Source organism: Carcharodon carcharias, chromosome 6 (assembly GCF_017639515.1).
Source record: "Carcharodon carcharias isolate sCarCar2 chromosome 6, sCarCar2.pri, whole genome shotgun sequence".
Taxonomy (NCBI): domain Eukaryota; kingdom Metazoa; phylum Chordata; class Chondrichthyes; order Lamniformes; family Lamnidae; genus Carcharodon; species Carcharodon carcharias.
In genome coordinates, this window is record NC_054472.1 from 5,403,535 (window position 1) to 5,418,120 (window position 14,586).

At 43.7% G+C, this 14,586-nt stretch overlaps 1 protein-coding gene across 1 annotated transcript in view; it reads right to left on the reverse strand.

Annotated features, from left to right (window-relative positions):
• The window catches only part of rspo2 (R-spondin 2), a 348,828-nt gene that overhangs the window by 38,410 nt on the left and 295,832 nt on the right, over positions 1-14,586 (reverse strand). The window contains exons 3-4 of the mRNA XM_041190157.1: positions 13,641-13,784; positions 12,389-12,577 (exon numbers count right to left, since the gene is read on the reverse strand). Of these exons, the coding sequence (XP_041046091.1) occupies positions 12,389-12,577; positions 13,641-13,784 (333 nt within the window). The remainder of the gene's footprint in view (positions 1-12,388; positions 12,578-13,640; positions 13,785-14,586) is intronic.

Below are 14,586 nucleotides of genomic sequence, written 5' to 3' on the forward strand. Positions count from 1 at the left end.
TATAAATGCAATTAATTGTTGATGATTTTAGAAGCTGCGTATGGAAGGGGGAAGAGAGAGAGAGAGAGAGAGAGAAAAATCAGGGAGAGTGGAAAAGCATGCAGAAGATTTTGTTGTCATTTTGTAAAGCTATTCGTTTAATCAGCTGGTTTCATTGCTCATAGATAAAAACAAAAATAAAAACAAAAAAACTGCGGATGCTGGAAATCCAAAACAAAAACAGAATTACCTGGAAAAACTCAGCAGGTCTGGCAGCATCGGCGGAGAAGAAGAGTTGACGTTTCGAGTCCTCATGACCCTTCGACAGAACTTGAGTTCGAGTCCAAGAAAGAGTTGAAATATAAGCTGGTTTAAGGTGTGTGTTGGGGGGGGAGGGGCAGAGAGAGAGAGAGAGAGAGAGAGAAGTGGAGGGGGTTGGTGTGGTTGTAGGGACAAACTACAACCACACCAACCCCCTCCACTTCTCTATCTCTCTCTCCACCCCCACCCACACACCTTAAACCAGCTTATATTTCAACTCTTTCTTGGACGCGAACTCAAGTTCTGTCGAAGGGTCATGAGGACTCGAAACGTCAAATCTTTTCTTCTCCGCCGATGCTGCCAGACCTGCTGAGTTTTTCCAGGTAATTCTGGTTTCATTGCTCAGTTTTTTTCTCCAAAAGGCCAACAAAAGAGGAATTAAAGGGCAGGTGACCACTTCCTACTTGTTTCTTGGCTTTAAGAAGGTGATCCTTTCACAATAATGCAACGAGACAGTCAGAAAGGAGCTTTCTGCACACAACTATTACCGCAAGTTTAAGAAAAGTTTGTTACTCTTGGATCGAGGGGTTTTAAATATCACACATCAAGTGTGTTAAAGGGTGATGGCTACAGCATTCACATAGGAAATAACATTTGAACTAAAGAGTAAGTCAAGGAGCATGCCAGACAGTAGAGAAGTCCAAACTCTGACTGGTATTGACCGGTTGTGCCTCTTTCAAATTGTGAAGTTGGCTTTCATCTCATACACATGGTCACTCCCCCCTCCCTCCACACAAGTCTCCTTCACAGCACGTTCACCTATAGCAGCAACCCTTCCAATTCTAATCTATTGGTGTCAGCTGGTGGTCTACCGAAATCACCGAATGTTAGGGCACAGGAGGCAGCCATTCAGCTCATTGTGTCTGCACCTGCTCTCTGAATGAGCAGTATGACTTGGTGTTATTGTTCTGCCTTTTCTCATACCCTTGCACATCATTTCTATTCAAATGATCATCTAATGCCCTCTTGAATGCCTCGATTGAACCTGGCTCCATCACACTTTGAGGCAGTGCCTTCCAGACCCGAACCTCTCGTGTGAAAAGTTTGTTTCTCACCTCACATTTGCTTCTTTTGAAAAGCACTAAATCTGTGCCCTCACATTCTCGATCCTTTTACGAGCTAGAACAGTTTCTCCCCTATCCACTCTGTGCAGCCCCTCATGATTTTGAACACCTCTATCAAAGTTCCTCTTAGCCTTCTCCTCTCCAAGCAGAACAGTCCCAACCTCTCCAATCTATCCTCATAACTGAAGTTTCTCATCCCTGGAACCATTTTTGTAAACCTTTTACAGCGCTTTCTCCAATGCATTCAGATCCTTCCTTTGTGTGGCACCCAGAACAGTACACAATACTCCAGCTGAGGTCTAACTAGTATCGTATACAAGCTCAGCATAATCTTCCTGCTCTTGTACTCTATGCCCCTATTAATAAAGCCCAGGATACTGTATACTTTAGTAACAGCTCTATCTACATGTCCTGCCACCTTCAATGATCTATGCACATATACACCCAGGTCCCTCTGCTCCTGCACCCCCTTAATTGTGTACCTTACTTTATATTGTCTCTCCATGTTCTTCCTACCAAAATGCATCACCTCACACTTCTCCACACTGAACTTCATCTGCCTCCTACCTGCCCACTTCATGAGTTTAATGGGCAGCAGATCCTTACCCCAGAGTCAGACAGCTGTGGGTTCAAAGCCTAATCCAGAGACTTGAGCAATGAATCCAGTCTGACATTCCCTGTGCAGTACCGAGGGAGTGCTGTGCTGTTAAAGGCAGCATCTTTCAAATGAAATCTGGTACGGCTGGGATAGCAGGAGTGCACAGTTTATCTAGCCCCACTACTCCACAGGTCACACCATTAATTTAAAAGTTTAATTCACTCACCAAAATGGCCAATTATTTACTTTCATTCCTGTTGGACCCAGAATAAAAGTCTTTAACCAGGCTTCTTTCAATAAACTCAATGATTGATTTATTGTAAAATGAAACTTAAAAAAAAACAAGCTGCAAGAACTGGTTAACACACAATTGTACTCTGGAAGTATAAACTATCTATCCTTTTAAAAAGTACCCCAACAAACACACACACACACACACACACACACAAACAAACACAAACGACTGACAGATAGGGTCCCTCTGCAGAGATGGGCTTTGGAGGACAGGCGTTCTAAAATAAAGGGTAAAGTTCACAGGGTCCGGACGCTGTTGATCTGGAGCTCCCTCGTGTGAAGATGAGCTGCTGGTCCAGGTAGGTATCTGGAGGTTCTCACTAATGGAGCGTTGGTACGGCGAAAAATATAGCTGGGTCAATCCCTTGTCTCAGCCTCTCAGGTTTGCAAAACAAACAGACAAGTTCCACTGAGCTGAGGATTCTTACTGGATCCTGCCAACTATTTTTGAGACAAGGAAAGGCAAGGCAAGGCAACGAGCTGTGCAGCTTTTACTTTCTCAGTTCAGTCCCAACTGAACTCAAAAACACAAGTCCAAAACTTAAAGCTCATCCTTGTCATGTGATTTCCAGCAACTGACTAGCTTTTCGGCTTGAAACGAGTTTATTTTTCCATCAGTTAAAATAATTGCAACGCAAACAAGCACACAGCTTATCCCCACGCACCCCCACCCCTTCACTCAAGTACCATGCTGGTCAGGTGATTTCTTGGAAAAGGCCTGCTTGTTGACGGTTCCAAAGTGAACTTTATATATAAAAAACTCCAGGTCCAAATAATGCAATGCCCTTCCAAATTTTAAAAGAAAATCCAATTCGTAAAGATATGGCTTTCCCAGCAGATGTTAAAACCCAGGCCCTGTCTGCCCTCCCAGGCCCTGTCTGCCCTCTCAGATGGATGTAAAAGATTCCATGACGCTATTTCAAAGAAGAGTAGGGGAGTTATCACCATTGTTCTGGCCAATAGCTATTGCTTAACCAAAATGACAAAAAACAAAATGTTCTGTTATTATCAGTGTTGTTTATGGGATCTTGCTATGCCAAAATTGACTGCCACGTTTCCCATGATACAACAGTGACTACACTTCAGAAAGAATGTCATAGGCTGTAGAACACCTTGGGATATCCTGAGGGAGTGTAACATTCTGCATCAATGCAATGTCTTCTTCCTCCTTTTCTTCTTGGAAGACACTAGCTGGGGAACTCATACAGCACCCAGGGCAAAGCAAGAGTTTGGGAAGTCACACTGTTTACTTTTTAACTATGTCTCTTTAAGGGAGCCAGATTACATTCTTACGGGTAGTTTGAGGAGGTCTCCCTTGGGAAAACAGCCACAGTCCAATGGCCTGACCAGAAAATTTCAAACAATTCTGGACTGTACGGGTAGATGGCTGCTGAACACCCAGTATCATTACTGGAGCCAAGTTCAATTTTTATATAACCCAGATATCAAGGGAATGAGTAATCCAACCAAGTTCAAGATAACACAATGAGCAATCCAAACTTTCCACTCATTACTTTCCAAAAGGCTTCTAGTAAAATATCAGACAATGCTTTGGCAGGTATAGTGCAGTAACACCCTGATCATGTGTCAGATTAGGAAAGTTACAAGTTCGTACAAATTGCAAATGAACAGGTTTCAGAAAGATTGTGTTATACCGATGGGTCTTTTTAACTTGTTCATTCAATCAAGCTATAATATTAATTGTGTATTTTGAATTATTAGAATTTAATTCCTCTAAAATTTAATTGCGTGTTGGAATAAGCTACAAGACAAAACTGACCAGATTCATTTGGGTGCATTTTGGGCACCAGAAATGCTACTCAAATGTTAATGAACAAAAATTGTGAAGATCAAACAGAGCCCACAGCACCTTGCCCTGGGATCACACCCCCAGCCATAGAAATGATGCTTCTCACAACTCAGACACAGGGGATAATATTTAGATCAATATTTTATTGCACTGCTTTTGTTCCAAGCTTACAAATAGGAACAGGGGGAAGCCATTCAGCCCCTAAAGCCTGTTCTGCAATTCAGTGAGATCATGGCTGATCTAAACTCCATACACCCACATTTGCCCCATATCCCATAACACCACTGGCTAACAAAAATCCATTAATCCCAGGTTTAAAAACAACTGATCTAGCATCAATGGCAATCTGCTGAAGAGAATTCTAAATTCTACCACCCTTTGTGTGTAGATGGGTTTCCAAATCTCGCTCCTGAAAGGTCTGGCTCTCATTTTTAGACCCTGACCCCCTAGTCCTAGACCCACCTAACCAGCAGAAGTAGTTTCTCTCTATCAACCCTCTCGGTTCCCCCTAATATTTTGAAAGCTTCGATCAAATCACCCGTTAACCTTCTAAATTTCAGTACAATCCTAATTTGTTTAATCTCTCCTCATCATTTAACCCTTGGAGTCCAGCTATCATTCTGGTAAAATCCACACGGCTCCCATTCAATATATCCTCCCCAAGGTGTGATGTCCAGAACTGCTCACAGTAACTCCAGGTGTATTCTAACCAGGGCATTGTACAGCTCTAGTCTAACTGCTTTCCCCTTGTATTCCAGCCCTCTAGATATAAAAACCAATATTCCATTAGCCTTTTTGAATTCTTTCTGTACCTGTGTACACCTGGACCTCCAAGATTCTTTGGCTCTCTACTGTTTCTAGCTTTTCACCATTTTGGAAGTCGCCTGTTCTACCGTTCTTAGGTTCAAAAGTGGATGACTTCACGTTTGCCTATGTTGAAATCACTTACCAGTTTGTCCACTCACTGAATCCATTAAATCTATGCACTGCTTACAATACCTCCCAACAGCTTTTTTTATATTAAAACCCCCAGCACCAATGGTCTACACAGCAGGCACTTGTTTTGACTACACATCAAGATGATGACAAATGATTTCAAATTATTTCCAAATGGTGTAATGCATGATGTGATCTGCAGGAAAGGTGCCATATATTCCCCACTGGACATGTTAGAGGAAGGGAAAGAACGGAAAAGGATAGAGGCAGAGAGAGAGAGAGAGAGAGAGAGAAAAGAATGATACATGTGTGTGGACACAGAGACATCAGCAGCAGAATGGGAGAATGAAAGAGTTTGCTGGACAGGGGTGGTCTTGAAATGTACCTTGATGGCACAGGTTTTTGTTAAATGTCTGGGATTTTTAAAAAAAAATCAGGAACATTATCTCTTGCTCAGTGTTCCTGCAAATGCAGAACCAGCCAGGAGGTTGCTTTAAGCCTCAAGGTAAGAAAAAAATATCAGTTTGAAAAGTGGGTAGGAACAAGAATGAACTCAAAGTACCTCCAATTCTACAACAGAAGTACAATTAAAGGGGAAAGTATGAGTAGCAAGAACTTGCATTTTTAAAGCCTAGGAAAAGTGCCGAAGATGGTTTAATGTTTGATCAGAAAGCAAGGTTCCATCTGCCCCCTCAGGTGAATGTGAAAGATCTCAAATCACTATTTCAAGAAGAGCAGGAAAGTTATCCTCAATGTCCTGATCAATATTTATCCCCCAACCAACATCAGTAAAAACAGATTATCTGGGAACGATCACGTTGCTGCTTGCGGGATCTTTCTGTACACAAATTGGCTGTATTGTTTCCTACATTACAACAGTGTCTACAATTCAAAACTACCTTCATTGGCTGTGAAATGCTTCGTCCTATCATTATGAAAGGCGCTACAGAAACGAAAGTCTTTTCTTTCTTTGCTTTGTGAAATCTGTTTGTCAAACTGGGAGTAAGAAGCAACAGCAACCTTCAGCACGTTTACCCTGATGTAATTTATGCACCACTTCAACAAGCATGTCCAGCCCATAAATCATTTTCTATCCCATATTGTTCGCCACCTACTCGCTAGGTCTGTGCAAATAATCCGACATCCAGAAACCTCTATGAAACCCCTGCAAGTCAACATTAAATTGAGCTTCAGGCCATCACAGTGCACGTGTGAGCTACTATTTAATTCTGCACATTTGGGGGATTCACATGCTGGTTGGGAGCCCTCTCTCTTTCTCGGGAGTCAACAGGTGACAGCAGAGAACAGCACTTCTGAATGCCAAGGGATCAACGCATTTCATGTCTTATTGGTCAACTGCTTTCCTCAACACGTCTGCCCAGGCAAGAATGAGGTTCAGGAGTTTCACATTACTCCAGCCAGCTAAGGTTCCCATCAACTCAACACCACATTGAACAATACCTGGTCAATTTGGAGCCAGGACAAAAATCAACACAGAATCCAACTGAAGGTGGCCCAGCGTTGAAGTAACTAACGATTCTCACTAACCAACCAAACACTTCACCCCAACTCCCAACCACCATATCCGAGATCTACAAGGACAATACACATCAAGGGAAAAAGAACAAAAAAAATGGAGATGATGTAATGAAATGGTGCAACGTTGTTAATCTGCATAGCCTCCACAAAATTGTGGGATAGATACATAAAAAGGTGATTACTTTTATTAATTCATTCACAGGATAAATGTTGCTGATAAAGCCATGATTTATTGCCCATCCCTAAATGCTCTCGAGGTGGTGGTGGAAAGTCACCATTTTGAACGACTGCAGATTTTTTTTAAAAAAAACAGGTCCTCAAGCATGACCCAGACCTCCCTCTCACTTGCCATTTTAACACTCCACCCTGCTCTCATGCCCACATGTCTGTCCTTGGCCTGCTGCATTGTTCCAGTGAAGCTCAACGCAAACTGGAGGAACAGCACCTCATCTTCCGAATAGGCTCTTTACAGCCTTCCGGACTGAATATTGAATTCAACAACTTCAGATCATGAACATTCTCCTCCATTTTGATCTTTTTAATTTTTTTCCCAACCCCCCTCCCTCCACAGGACCACCAGTCACTTGCTTCTATGTTTCGTTTTCACAGAGCACTGACCCTTTATTCTGCTATTAACACATTGCTGCGTTATCATTATACCACTATCAGCATCTTCCTTAGTCTTTAACACTACCATTAACACTCCCTTTCTCTTGTGCCCATGACATCTTTGTCAACCTCTCTTTTGCTCCCACCTATCCCTGACCTTCCATATTGCTCCACCTGCTCCACCCCTCTCAAACAGTATAAAATCCATCACATTTCTACCTCTCTTCAACTTTGAAGAGTCAAACGGATTTCAGATGTTAACTCTGTTTCCCCTCTCCGCAGATGCTGCCAGATCTGCTGAGTTTTTCCAGCATTTTCTACTTTTAGTTTCAGATTACCAGCACCAACAGTTTAATTTTCTGTTTTATTTTTATTTGATCACGGGATGTGGACATTGCTGACTAAATCAGCATTTATTGCCCATCCCTAATTGCCCTTGAGAAGGTGGTGGTGAGCTGCCTTCTTGAATCGCTGTATCCATGGTGCTGTTAGGGAGGGAGTTCCAGAGAGGAGCGTGCGAGAGGAGGACCCTGGGACAGGCAGTCAGCAGCACCTAGAGGATCTAATCTATCTGGAGGATCTAGCATATGGTCCATACTCAAGTAGAAGTAAGGGTAAATTAAAAGCAAGGGTGCATATTCTATTTAGGCAAGATATGTCTGGGGAGCTCAGTCCCATGATTTGCACATCCTGCGCTAAGTGGGAAATCCTAGATGCTCCTGGAGCTCTGGATGACCGTGTGTGCAGGAGGTGCCTCTGACTGCAGCAACTTGAGCTCCGGGTTCTGGAGCTTGAGCAGCAGCTGGGGGCACCATGGTGCACTCACGAGGCTGAGGGGCTTGTGGATAGAACGTTTCAGGACGTGGTCATCCCGCAGCTTAAGGAAGTGTAAGCAGAGAGCGAATGGGTGACCACCAGACAGAAGGAGGAGACCTGAGAGGTAGTGAGGGAATCCCCCAAGTGCATCTTGCTCACAAACCGTTTTGCGGCCTTGGAAAACAGTGAGAGTGACAGTTCCTCTGTGGTGGCCATTCAGAGCCAAGGCCATGGCATTGTGGGTGGTCCAGCTGCTCAGGAAGGGGAGGGGGTGAGGAAGTGTGGAAGGGCAATAGTGGTAGGGTATTCATTAGTGAGGGGAGTATACAGGCGCTTCTGTGGCTGTAGACGTGACTCCAGGATGGTATGTTGCCTTCCAGATGCCAGGGTCAAGGATGTCATGGAACAGCTGCAGGACATTCTGAAGGGGGAGGGTGAACAGTCCAGGTTGAGACCAATGACATAGGAAGAAAGAGAAATGAGCTCCTGCAAGCAGACTTCAGGGAGTTAGGTAGGAAATTGAAAAGGACTTCAAAGCTAGTAATCTCCAGAGTACTCTGAGTGCCATGTAGTAGTGATTATAGGAACAGAAGGATAGAGCAGATGAACGTGTGGCTGGAGAGATGGTGCAGGAGGGAGGGCTTTAGATTCCTGGAGTATTGGGACCATTTCTGGGGGCTGGTGGGACCTGTACAAGTTGGACGGGTTACATCTGAAAAGGAACAGGACCAACATCCTCAAGGGGAGGTTTTCTAACGCTGCTGGGGTGGATTTAAACTAAATTGGCAGAGGGATAGGATCCTGAAAACTAGTTCAGAGGGAGAGGCGCTGAGATGGAATTAGAAGTTAAAACACTAGTGAGTAAGTCTGGAAGGCAGAGGAAACATAGACTAGATAAGAAAGAAGTGAGTTTAGCAAGGCTAAATGGAATATATTTTAATGCAAAGAGCCTGAGAAATATGACAGATGAGCTGAGGGCACAGATAGGCACGTGGGAGTATGATATCATAGCTATGACCGAGACTTGGCTAAAAGAGCAGGATTGGCAGCTCAACATTCTTGGTTATAGGGTATTCAGGTGAGATAGAGAGGGGGTTAGAAGAGGAGTGGGGGGTGGGGTCACAATATTGATCAAGGAATCAATTATAGCAGTGAGGAGGGATGATAACTTGGAAGAATCATCAAATGACGCCATATGGATAGAAGTAAAAAAACACAAAAGGGGCAAACACGCTGTTGGGTGTGTACTATAGGCCCCCAGTCAGGGAGGGATAGAGGATCAAATATGTAGTCAAATTTCAGAGAAGCGAAAGAATAAGGCAATAATTAGTGGGGGATTTTAACTACCCAAATATTAACTGGGATAGTTTGTATGTGCAAGGCAGGGAGGGAGCAAAATTCTTACGTTGCATCCAGGAGAACATTTTTAGCCAGTGTGTAGAAAACCCAACAAGGGAGGGGGACAGTTCTGCCCTAATATTCGGACATGAGCCCGGGCAAGCAGAAGACGTATCAGTGGGGGAGCATTGTGGAGATAGCGACCATAACTCAGTTAGATTTAGGATAGTTATGGAAAAGGATAAGGTTGGGCCGGGAATAAAAGTTCTAAACTGGGGAAAGGTTAATTTTACTAAGATGAGATACAATTTGGCCTAAATGGACTGGGAGTAGCTAAAACTGCAGTTAAAACTGTGTCAGAGCAGTGGGAGGCATTCAAGGAGGAAATAGCGAGAGCACAGGGTGAATATTTCCCGTAAAGACAAAGGGGCTGCGGGTGAACCAAGTCTGGGGAACCCTGGATATCAAGGGACATAAAGGTTAGGATTAAGAAAAAAGAGAAGCTTATGGCAGATACCAAGGGCTCGAGATGGCAGAGTCCCTAGAGGAGTATAAAAAGCATATAAAAAGGATATTAGGAAAGCTAAGAGAGTACATGAGAAAGTATTGGTGGGTAGAATAAAAGAAAACCTAAAAGTTTTTTTTTACATATACACAGAGCAAGAAAATAACGGGAGAAAGAGTAGGGCCAAGGAAGGATCAAAGAGGTAATCTGTGTGTGGACCCAGAAGACATGGGTACAGTCCTCAATGAATACTTTGCATCGGTCTTCACAATGGAAAAGGACAACGCAGGTATGGACATCAGGGTGGAGGACTGTGAAATATTAGAGGAAATTAACATAGAGAGAGGGAGAGAGAGAGAGAGAGAGAGAGGAGGTACTAGTGGATTTAGATAAGTCCGCAGGCCCAGATGAGATGTATCCCAGGCTGTTGAGGGAGGAAAGGGAAGAGATAAGGGCTCTGGCAGTAATTTTCAAACCCTCTCTGCCCACAGGTCAGATGCCAGAGGACTGGAAGAAAAAAAGTGAGGAAGGGATAGACCAGGAAATTACAGGCCAGTCAGTCTAACCTCAGTGGTGGGGAAGTTACTAGAAAGAATTCTGAGGGACAGGATATCTCTGCACTTGGAGAGACATGGATTGATCAGGGATAGTCAGCATGGATTTGTTAAGGGAAGGTTGTATTTGACAAATTTGATTGAATTTTTTGAGGAGGTAACCAGGAGTGTTGATGAGGGTAATGCATTTGATGTGGTCTGCATAGACTTTAGCAAGGCTTTTGATAAGGTCCCTCATGGCAGACTGGTCAAGAAAGTAACAGCCCATGGGATCCAAGGCAAAGTGGGACATTAGATCCAAAATTGACTGAGAGGCACGAAACAGAGGGTGATGGTAGAGGGATGTTTCTGTGACTGGAGGTCTGTTTCCAGTGGGGTTCTGCAGGGCTCGGTGCTGGGACCCTTGCTGTTTGTGGTGTACATAAATGATTTGGACTTAAACGTGGGGAGTATGGTCAAGAAATTCGTGGATGACACAAAAATTGGTCAGGTGGTAAATAGTGAGGAGGATAGCTGTAAACTGCAGGAGAATATCATGGGCTGGTCATATGGGCAGAGCAGTGACAAATGGAATTCAACCCAGACAAGTGTGAGGTAATGCACTTGGGGAGGGCTAACAAAGCAAGGGATTATACTATGAATGGTAGGACCCTGGAAAGTACTGAAGGTCAGAGGGACCTTGGTGTGCATATCTACAGACCCCTGAAGGTAGCAGGGCAGGTAGAGAAGGTGGTTAAGAAGGCATATGGGATATTGGCCTTTATTAGCTGAGGTGTAGAATACAAGAGCAGGAAGGTTATGCTGGAACTGTATGAAACACTGGTTAGGCCACAACTGGAGTACTGTGTGCAGTTCTGGTCACCACATTACAGGAAGGATGTGATTGCACTGGAGAGGGTGCAGAGGAGATTTACCAGGATGTTGCTGGGCTGGAGGGTCTGAGCTATGAGGAATTGGCTGGGGGTGTTTTCCTTGGAGCAGCGAAGGTTGAGAGGGGACCTGATAGAGGTGGATAAGGTTATGAGGAGCATTAATAAGGTGGCTAGGTAAGTATGTTTTTCCATTATTAGAGGGGTCAATAATCAGGGGGCATAGATTTAAGGTAAGAGGTAGAAGGCTAAGAGGGGAGTTGAGAAATTTTTTCACCCAGAGGGTGGTGGGAGTCTGGAGCTCACTGCCTGAAAGGGTGGTTGAGTCAGAAACTCTCGTAACATTTAAGAAGTATTTAGATATTCACTTGTGTTGCCATAGACTCCAGGGCTATGGGCCAAGTGCTGGAAAATGGGATCAGTGTAGTCAGATCTTTGTTGACCAGTGTGGACACGATGGGATGAATGATCTCCTTCTGTGCTGTAAACATCTGAGTCTACAGTGAAGGAACGGTGATATATTTCCAAGTCAGGATGGTGTGTGGCTTGGAGGGGAACTTGCAGGTGGTGATTTTCTCATCGATCTGCTGTCCTTGTCCTTCTAGATGGTAAAGATCATGGGTTTGGAAGATGCTGCCTAAGGAGCCTTGGTGAGTTCCTGCAGTACATCTTGTAGATGGTACACACTGCTACCACCGTGTGTCAATGGTGGAGGGAGTGAATGTTTGTGGATGTGGTGCCAATCAAGTGGGCTGCTTTGTCCTGGATGGTGCCGAGCTTCTTGAGTGTTGTGGGAGCAGCACTCATCCAGGCAAGTGGGGAGTATTCCATCACACTCCTGACTTGTGCCTTGTAGATGGTGGACAGGCTTTGGGGAGTCAGGAGGCAAATTACTCTCCATAGAATTCCCAGTCTCTGACCTGCTGTTGTAGCCACAGTATTTATGTGGCTAGTCCAGCTCAGTTTCTGGTCAATGGTAAGCCCCAGGATGTTGATGGTGGGGGATTCAGCGATGGTGATGTCATTGAATGTTAAGTGGAGATGGATGGTGCTGCATGGTGCTCAGAACTCTTCATAATTATTACCGCCAAACTGTCAGAGGTCACAATGTATGGAAGATTTCGCACTTCCTAGGTTTTCAGGGAGAGTATCTTACCTCCTGGACAGTGCCTTTTTGCCATTTTACATCTCCTGGATTCTGCAATAGTTGGACAGGGTATCGTGTCCTTTGCTGGCTTTTTCACAATTTGTCGTGTCCTGGTTTCAAGCCCCCATTTGTAGCCACACGTTTTGTTGTTCTTTATACATGTTCCCCAGTTGCTCCATGGTCCTACCTCACACCCATCTGAACACACAACACAAACAGATGTAATTAGGATTTGAATGCAGTCAAAGAAAACAACTGTGCACACATATCAGTTGAACAGCAATTCAGCTTAGCTCATTAATCAATAACCCTCTGAACACACATAAGTAGTGTCTACACTGCATGTTTGACAGGTCAGGAGCAAAGCAATCATTCTCCAAGATCTCTTACTGATGCACAAGGATCACCTCTGATGTTCAAAGCTGAAAGCTCCACTGGGACCCTTTATAATATGAAAGGTACATGTCTGCAGCACACTCATAGAGTCAACTACAAGCTTCTTCTTACATTAATGGAATTTAAGAAAGTGATGCTTCAGTTGTAGAGCGTGTTGGTCAGACCCCAGAGAGTCCTGCATCCAGGTTTTGTGCAAGAATGATATTGGTCTTGAAGAGGGTGCAGTGCAGATTCACCAGAACACTGCCCAGGATTAAATGATGAGAGTTTTCATAAACTTGGCTGGTATTCCATCAAGTTTAGAAGATTGAGGGGTAATCTAATCAAAGTGTCTAAAGTCATTAAGGGGTTCTTAGGGCAGATAAGAAGTTGCTTCCGCTGATGGGGGAATAAACAAGAGGGCATAATTTCAGCTCAGCGTTTCAGGAGTGAAATCAGGAAGCATTTACAAAAAAAAAATTGGAATTCTTTCCCGAAAGATTGTGGATGCTGGGGGTCAATTGGGGCTTTCAAAATGAAGCACTATATATTTCTGTTCCCCTTAGCAGCTCAATGCATTGGTGAAATGATTTGTTACAGATGTGCATCCTGCCTGTTGCAACCTTTTCTTACAAATTCTGTGCACTAATTTGTCATACAAAACTTGAATCACAACAACACATGTTTGTTGCAGCCAATGTGCATACTAACTTTTTTTTAATTTAGGGAAGCCAACATTTATTCTCTCTCTCACACACCAAAAATCTCAAGGAAATACAATTCAATTTATTAAACTGGACACGGGGTATTAATAAATCTCTAACAGAACCGACTGCTTGAAACATACACCACCCCCTCTGTAAGGGTGTTACACGAAATCACTTACCCACACATTCCATGTGCTCTTGCAATAGTACAAACCCTTCGGGGCATTCTTCAAAACATCGGCCTTTGTGTAAGTAGAAGCCAGCTTTGCACTTTGTACAAAAATCTTTGCTGAAACATGTATCACAATTATCTATTTTACATCCTGGAGATTAAAATAAGCAAAAGAAAAAGCACTCATTAGAAAGTACGCTCATACAAACGTGTAAATCTTGCTGAAACAGTGTGAGTTTTCACAATATTGTATGCTTCCTTGCAGAAGATCAAGGAAAAGTCTCACCAGGTACCAGAATGGGAAGCAGCTGCAGCCAGCTGTCATCTCATACACATTTCTAATCAAAAATGATTAATTCAGTATAGGAGTTGTGAGCTCGCCTTTACATCGTTTTAAACACACTCGTAAGGTAGGATTGGAATCTTTACTACCATGGCAATTTAAAACCAGAGGAAAAAAAGGAAGTTGGGTACTACAATTTATGCATTAAAACTACAAGAGGTAACTCAACAACTTGCATTTATATAGCACCTTTAAATGTAGTAAAGTGTCTCAAAGTACTTCGGAGGAGTGTTATCAAACAGGATTGTCAGTGAACCACTAGAGATGATGCAGAACCAAAAGCTTGGTCAAAGAAGTAGGTTTTAAAAAGAGGAGAGAATTATAGAGGATAGTTGGGGGGAGAAAAAAAAGAGGGGGGGGGGTTTAGGGAGAGAATTCCAGAGCACAGGGCCCAGGTCGCTAAAGGCACGACTGGCAATGAAGGAATGGTGGAAAATCAGGGATGCACAAGTAGCCAGAATTGGAAGAGCACAGAGATCTCAGGGGGTTTTGGGAGGTTACAGTGATAAGGAGGGGTGAAGCCATGGAGGGATTTGAACATAAGGGTGAAGGCACTGGATAGCGCAAAGGCTATGGGCCCTGACAATACTCCCGCAATAGTACTGAAGAC